General features: G+C 44.9%; 1 protein-coding gene across 1 annotated transcript in view; it reads right to left on the reverse strand.

Moving 5' to 3' along the window:
• LOC102291592 (aryl hydrocarbon receptor) overlaps positions 1-8,607 on the reverse strand; it is a gene marked incomplete in the record, with an annotated part of 38,882 nt that overhangs the window by 10,748 nt on the left and 19,527 nt on the right. The window contains 2 exon segments of the mRNA XM_014339588.2: positions 1,129-1,229; positions 8,214-8,404. Of these exon segments, the coding sequence (XP_014195074.1) occupies positions 1,129-1,229; positions 8,214-8,404 (292 nt within the window).

Raw genomic sequence — 8,607 nt, forward strand, 5'->3', positions numbered from 1 at the left:
TGTTTGTGTAAAAAAGATTTGTATGTGTAAAAAAGATTTGTGTGTGGACTTAACCCAAAAAAAACCCTGCAAGTTACAAGTACGAATTTTGACCCTATTTTTCTTCCTTTCATCTGATTGGTCAATGTCATGTCAATCACAAATGTATTGACATGACACATGTATCACAAATCCAATCAGAGAACAGATGGGTTTGGCTGTCGGAGGGGAGCTTTTTTTGAACTGAAAAATAGGGTCAAAATTCGTACTTGTAACTTGCAGGGTTTTTTTGGGTTAAGTCCACACACAAATCTTTTTTACAAGTACAAAACCGATTTACAAGTACAAAATATTTATGACCACATTTTGAGCCCATACATCTGTTCTCTGATTGGATAGTTACATTTGTGATTGACATGACATTGACCAATCAGATGAAAGGAAGAAAAATAGGGTCAAAATTCGTACTTGTAACTTGAAACTTGAGTGCAGAGTTTCACACGTATTTTTTGGCTAAGTCCACACACAAATCTTTTTTACACAAACACAAATTCTTTTTACACACACAAAACTGATTTACAAGTACAATTTGAGCCCATACTGGGAGAGTCTCGTGTTGTGGGTTTTGTTTTGAATGCATCACAGAGCACAACGTGTCATTTCAACCGCTACAGTTTGCTCTACCAGATCTGCTGAAGTCGTGTTTGGGCCTTTTCAATAAGCTGACATGAATGTTAGCCTGCTGTTATTCCACATTACCTGGATTATATCAATATTCACACTATTAGCAGCATCACAGTGATGTATGTGTGCCGCACCTGCCAGCGGCTCACCGATCACTCAGGACCAACACTGTTACTGTGCTCGTCTGTCAGCGTCATGACTCTGGCTACAGAGCTTATCTGAACCAGACTCACATGCTGCTCTGTAACACCACACGGGGTCGTCTAAAAAAAATTCACCTTCATTTGTGATAAAGTTATCAAAGCAGTTTTGTTGATTCTATGTGTGCACTGAAATGAAAATGATTCTAGCTTCAAAATTAAATGAAAAAACAAAAAACTGCTCATTTAAAAGGTTTAAAGTTGGCATTACGTAGTAAAACTGGCATGCAGAGGGACGTTTATAATGAAAGCTCCTGAGTCTTACCTGGAGCAGCAGGTCGCCCTCAGAGAGGGCTGTAGCGTCCATGTTGTTGTGCCCGTTCAGCCCAGGAAACATCATGCTGCTTTTGCTGTTCTTCATGGTGGCTGCATCACAAAACATTGGCAAAGAACCGAGGGAAACAGGAATCAGCTGACCATCAACAGCACGACCAGTGACTTAATGCATTCATTTGAGCTGCTGTAAAAACCACGGCAGCAGCAGAGCTAGTTCGGACGACCATTTCCAGGTAGAGAAACTTGGCAATGTGTCCGTTATGTTTTTGTGACATTAGGAGTGTGTGCGAGGCGCATGCATTGCAAACAGATAAACCAAAGTGAATCTGAACATGTCGTATCATGTTCAGATTCAGAGAAGTTCTCTTATTGTTCAATGAAATTTAAACATGTGCAGCTAAGGTTCCAATAGCTGATTGTGATGCAAGCTTTAAGCTATATCATGCTAATAACGTATGCAATTAAAAGTTCAAGTTGGTTCCACTCTGCATCATGAAACTAGACTCTTATACTACATTAACAGGCTAATGGTGACCTGTGGAGCCTGTCCTGGGTGCCACATCATGCTTTTGCAGCAGAAAAGGCAAAGCCAGATTTTTGGCTTTAGCAGAGGTCCAGTTGCTGGTTTCTCTGCCAGAAAATCGGTTTACCCATCACTGGAAAGCTGATCTGGCAGGCTGCATATCCAGACACACAGACACATTTATGCATCTGCCTGGGGGACTTTTAGCAGGCAACAGCTACACTAATGCTTCCCTTTATCTGGACAGCCACTGCAGGATATGGCCTCTCTCACTCTGGTCGTCCAGTCCTGCTGCACAGATCTTTTGATGAGAGAAGCGGCCCTTGAGCGCCACCCTGTCGCCTCACGTGGACTCACGTAGCACATACACAAACACTCTGACCTGCACAGCCTGACTTTTACACAAAGCTCAAGACCTGACATGTAATGAAAGCCACACACACAACCGCTGCTAGCAGAAAATGTGAGTTTCACGTGTGGCTGTAGAAGCTATCAGACAGACAATCATGCTAACTGTATTAGAAATAAACAGACATAATTCATTTGTGCTTCTTCAGCCAAACATATACACAAACAGCACACTGTTGTCCAAATGTGGACCAGCCACCACATTCCTCCATCACTTTTTTCCTCCTAATTCAGTGTTTGCATGAGTAAGTAGGCCTCTTTGTGGCGTCTGTTTGTTTTCATTCGAGCTGTGTGAACTCTGCGTTGGGTTCTCGTGTTTCCATCGCTAACAGCTCAACAGCTCATGGCACTGTGGAGCGTCCTGACAGCTCTGTGAGGTTGTGCAACAAGCATGTCTATAGATGCTTGACCACGTCTCAGGAAACACTTCTGAGGGGGCAGTGAAAGAAGAGAAACACAGATTAACATTAACATGCATGTACAGTCTGCACATGTACAGCCACCTTGAGACTGTGCAGATATCTAACAGTCAGATGTGCCCTGCAGTCGTGAGCAGTCTACGGTTTCTCAGCCTTCCTCTGAGCCCAGGCACAAAGGCAGCTGCAGGGCAGTGACAGGAGTTCTTTCACGCTGCTGGTGCTTCCACTGAAACCCTGAGAGCTCTTTGGACAGGTAACCTCAGCTTGCTCATTATACTTTAGCACTGGCCCTGGGCCATCGGGCTTTTGCTTAGACTGAACCCTGTGACCTGTGACGCGAGTGCACGTTTGAAATGTACTAAGCTGAATGATCACAGTATATCTTTGCATTCTGAGCTGTAAAACCAAATGAAACGAGTGCTCTCTGTGGCGTCAGCTCCAGTTAGAAACAACAAACCAGCAACTGGCCCGAGCGAACCAGAAGGATCCGTCCTGCAGCTTCCCAAATAACACTGACTGTTATGTCCGTGACTCCGCCTTACTGCGAAAACCAAGACAGCACCAAGACAGAGCGAATGATAAACCATTTTATGGCTCTTCTTGTTTTCGCAGGCTACAGTGTAACGTGACACCATGACAGCGCCTGTTTCAACATCAAACTGCAGCTTCCTGTTTAACTAAACAGACTGGCTAAGGTCCACTGTACCTCTGATGGAAGATCCATGTCTGCCGTTCAGGGATGTGCTAGCCTTTCATGCCTTTGCTCCATGTGGTAATTAAATATCTATGAAATCTGAATATTCAGGACACAGAACACCTACATCAGTGAACAGTGACAGCTCTGGAAAGAACAGCAAAGAAAAGGCACTAAAATAAGCCAATAAGACTAAATAAACAACTGAATTGGATTGTTGAGCATGTAACGTGTACTTGAGAGTAACAGCATGAAGTGGAGGCACAGTGAGGCTAAGGGGAGAAAAGGGAAATGCAGTCACAGTTGGAGGTCTGCCAAACTCAGAGTAGTAGTATAAAGCATGCCAGCAATGCATATGGGAATATTATCTAGATTTGAAAACATTTAGTTCCAGTAGATCCTGTATAGAGATCTCTGTTCTCACGCAGATGTGCAGGAAAGGGCAGAGCTCGCTGCAAGGAAGCCAATTAGCTGGATCACTTGGTCCAAAGGTTCATCCTCCCATCACGCCTTCGATCAGTGCACCCATTTACCTCCCTGATTTTAGGGGGAACACCTGGCCTCTATCGCTCAGTATCAGACTTCAGTGTGATCCCAAAAATGAAGCTTTGGGTGGAAACAGGTTTGCTGAGCGCACTCACAGTTTAGAGTAAATTGTGGGATGTGCTAAATACCATCACACCGCCATGAAGTTATGCAAATGTCATCATTTTCAGACCTGATAAAGTACAAACAGTAAAAATGTAAGAAGTGGAGAGCTTTGAATCTTCAATCAGCTGTTTGGGTTTATTAAAAATGCTTCACCCCAGCCAGGTGTTTGTGCTGACGGGTGCGTAACGCTTTCTTTAATACCTCAAACCACACAGAGAGAAAACAACCCCAAACATCTATAAACGAGGTACTCCACACTCAAATGACACAAATGAAATCAAACCCAACACCAGACTTAACAAGAGCGATATAGTGAAACAACAACAGCTCAGGATAGCCGGTGTAAGAATCTGGGGCCTCAGCCCTGGCTGTGCTGAGGTGTTCGTCAGCTCCACGATGCACTTTGGCCACAGCTCTCAAAACAGGGTTCACCACCATCACAAGGTCCCACAGCTGCAGTCTGGACGCTCCTTCTGCCACTTTGCATGGGTTTTAAGAGCAGAGGGGTTCACTTTCTTGGGGTAACTTTGCTAGGACGTCCACTCGTGGGAGAAACTGTCTCCAGAGTTCAGAAAACATAACACAACAGGACATTATGTTGACTGTGCCAGGTGTTTCCACCTCATTAAGTGCAATGAATCAACAGTTTGAGGCAACACAGCAACAGCAAACCAGATTGAAGCAGTTGGATGCTGCTAGAAGATAAATGCTTCAAGTATGGACACATGTTATGATCATTATGACCTCTGAAAGCTAACTGACGTTTACATTCTTGGCAGATTTGAATCACAGTGCTTAAATAAATGTAATAACACATGTTCTATGTTTCTGGTGTCCATCCAAACTCTGAGTGGGACAACAGCCGATGCTGGGGCAGGACATAAATAAGCAAATGTCCTCACAGAAAGCCTTGGTGAGCTCAGGCTGACCAGCAGAGACTCTTGTGGGTATGAAGAGAGATGTAGCGCTGCGCTCTGAAGAAGAGGACAAACCTTCAGAGAATGGAAAAGATGGAAACTGCTCTGCCAGTTGTTGCTTGGAGGATCACGATGCACTGACATGCAATCAAAACGCCAGCTGGCTGTCACTACAGCAACACTAGTCTCATGTGATGAGACAGAGCTGAACGAAGCACGGCCACAGACTTCCTCCTAATGAGCCCACCAGGACTGAGACCAGACCGCTCTCCTCAAAACTGATTCTCTCGTCTTCCCACGTCGTTCCTGCTGTTGCAGTCACGTGTCACGTGTACAGGTGTGTGTTTACATGGTTAAGGCATCACAAATACCAGATGACATGACATTAAAGTGCACCACCTCAACTACGATTGCTAACAGGCCTGGATGTTTTCAATCAACTTGGAAACTGCATTTCGGTTTTCTACCGGCACAAATATGCAGCGAGCAGCACAAATATGCTCGCTGCATATTTGTGCTGCTCGCTGCTGCTGACATATTTGTAAGCAGCAGCGAGCCACAAGCCTTCCAAAACATCGAGCCCTGCTTCACGAAGTCACGCTATGAGGCCGGGGGCCCAGCTTGTTCAGGGAGATCTGCAATCACCAGGCAGCCTGATAATGTTTCATGATCATGTCATGGAAACTGCCCCTAAAACTGCCTGTTTCTTTTTCCTCTAGGCCCTTTTCTTTGAGCCGAAGTGTTTTACTTTGGTTTTACAGGATCCGTATCTTAAATCCTCGGCATGTCACCACTTGAACGCTCGGGCTCTGCGCTCATATTTTGACCAGGACAGTCACCCTTGATGACCAGAAAAAACTGCTGCTGACTGAAAAATCTCTAAGGTCAAAATTCATGCAGGAGTCTTGGTTTCAAAGAGTAACACGTTTGAGTTTTCTTTCATGATGCAACCCAACACTTCTTCACACAGAGCTTAACTCTGAACTACGAGCTGTATACTCAGCACAACATCTGCCAGCGATGAAGAGCTCTGCATTCCTCTCAGATGTTGATCTGAGTCAGGTATCGACTCAGATCAACATCTGCATCAAACTGAAATCAAAATGAGAGCAAACATCAAAGCTCCTACACGTGATCAGGGCTGTCTGCAGACACCTCAATGCATTTTGCCACAGCAATATAAAGAAATGCACAAACACTCTTAGAACATGCAGTGAATGCACTGTTTGTAGTCGCAGTATAAACATGCCACAGTCACTTCCAGCTGCACCATGCAAGAACCGCATTAGCTGCTCAAATGGATGCTTTTCAGAACGACTCAGATTTACCGCTCAATGATTGAATAATAAACCATACAACACAGCAATCCATGCTTTTGGCCTCATGATAATAAAATAGTTCAATGTAAGCTTCATATGGACTTTTCTATTACAAGAATAGCTGCAGCAAAAGCAGGATATTCTGTGTTTGTGGCTGAAACACATTAAAGTCCGTGGATTCAACGCCTTGTTTGGAGATATAACTGTTGACTTGAATAAATGCTGCGGCGCCTGACGGTCTAATCTGATGTTTCCCCGACAAACATATTTTTTGGCTACAATGTGAACAGCAGCATTTTAAAGCAGCATGAGGTCACTGCTCCATGCTGGAGCAGTGACCTCATGCTGTAGTACTTAAGCATTTTGCCTTACATGAAAAAGATCTGAGACCAGAACGAAACACAAGCCCACCCTCAGAGGGTCGAGCCAGTGTGCTGGTCCTAAACAAAAATCAACGGGAGGCTTCGATTCAGACTGATTTATTTCAATGTTAGTTTTAGAGAAGAAGAAGAAAGTTGTACGGTAAAATCTGAAGTCCTCAAACTCTTGATCGTCTTAGTGCTTAGCTAACTGTGAATGCACTGGGAAAGTCTCCTACAGACACGGGAGCCTGTCTCACCTGTACAGACAGAAAGGTGGAAGAGGAATGTCAGCGCTCATGTGATAACATGTAATATCCAGTCACACTGCAAACAGCTGGGCTGACAACAAGCACGCACACTTTTCACACACTGTCTGTTTAAAGTTGCACAGCATTCATAATTTCACTTGGTTTCAAAGATGTCTGTTACTGATAAAATCCGTCTTTGGAATTCACTTTGTGCATTTTTACCTCTACTTCTGTACGACTCCTGAACCAAGAGACGCAGACACCTGGAGATAAGACACTTCATGTCTATTGTTAGAGACAGCAACTTACTCAGCAGTCTGTCAGGAAACAACTCGGCTAAAACGTCTGTCGTACTTAAAGACAGGGATCCTCTGCAGCTGTGTACGACTCACATGTCATTGACTTTCTTCTGACTCATCAGCTTTTCAAAGCCTGCACGTTTAATTAAGGTGCAGCAACTCTTAAAAAGCATTTGAGAAATATTTGAGGCTGTTGTGGGTGTTGCTCGGAGGCAAGGTGGGGTCAGGTTAGCGGCAGTGAGGATGTGCCGTTTCCTAAAACTGGATTCCTGCGTGCTTCTCATTCCTGCCTCAGCTGTCAGATGTAGTTCAGTCACTTCCAGTGCTGGCTTCACTGCACCCAGTTATCAAGCTTTGTCTACCTTCACTCCCACCTTAGTCTACATTACCTCATTCATACAAGTGTTTGCTTGTATTCATTATCAGTATTTTGGACTTTTGTGTCATTATTACGGTTGAATTAAAAACTCTAGCCTCTATACTGATTTACCTCTCATATATACCTTTCACTGCGTCCACTGTTTCATGCCTACTGAGTCCTACACGTCCCCCTGTTGGACTGACAGGGTTCTAGTGACACAGTGCACCTACATCTCTTTAATTTCCAATTATAAACCACCGTTCTACTACAAGTTGCCCTGACTCAAAGCTTTGCCTGGGCAGACTGCAGGGAGCTGCAGACAGCCTATCTGCAGAGAGCATCTGCTGCCAAATGGAGGCAGTGTCCAAAGTATGTGGTCGAACCGGTCTGTGGGCTGCTCTTCCTCGTGCTGTTGTTGGTCTCTGAGAGCCGCAGAGAACAACTAAATCATATCATGCAAAGAACAGAAGGGAAACTGAGTGTTAAAGACAATGTAAAGTGTGCACTGCAGCCACTGCAGCTGCATTTCATACTGCACTCTTTGTCTTTGATGCCTCTTGCATTTCTCCTGATGCTAAGCTTCTTCTCTGTTCAGGTCGGCTTGTCAACCAGCCAGCGTCTGCTCAGTGCAAGGTCGAGGTATGCGCTGTTGGCTTTGTGTGGTTAAACACATTTCTCAACCACAGTATTACTCAACACAAGAGTCGGTAAGACCAGACATATTATCGTTTACTCTGTGGTACAAAGAGCAGGCTGTCATGTGTTTGTGGCAGCGAATGTGGAGGTCAGAGTGGGCTTATCATCATTTCATTTCACCACACAGCACTGACATTTCAACAAATCTTTGGATATGCACTTGTGGCTGGTCTTTACCTTTGAAGAAGCTCTTAACCCTCAGATATCCCACGCTGAGACGGAGGACTGACAGCTTGTCCAGGCGAGAGCGCACCTCCTCAGGAAACGGCAGCAGGTCCATCAGCCTGTCAAGCTCCCCGTTCAGCCGATCCCGGTGGCGCTTTGACGGGTTGGATTTAACCACTGCATTGCCCTCACTGACCTTCTTTCTGAGGAATTACAAGAAAATATCCGGTTAGTGATTTCATGGCAAAATATGAAGAGTGAATGAGCCTGGCTAACCGGGGTGCAGCACGGCACATGGATGCACTGAGTCAGCCGTGCATCAGAGCTGCATGTGTTACTAAACCGTGACGAGCAGAGTTGCAGTCTTACACGCCTCTCTGCAGCTTCTCTCCTCCTGCTACCCCCC

Source organism: Haplochromis burtoni, unplaced genomic scaffold, assembly GCF_018398535.1.
Source record: "Haplochromis burtoni strain Fernald_Lab_line unplaced genomic scaffold, NCSU_Asbu1 Contig_283, whole genome shotgun sequence".
Lineage (NCBI taxonomy): Eukaryota > Metazoa > Chordata > Actinopteri > Cichliformes > Cichlidae > Haplochromis > Haplochromis burtoni.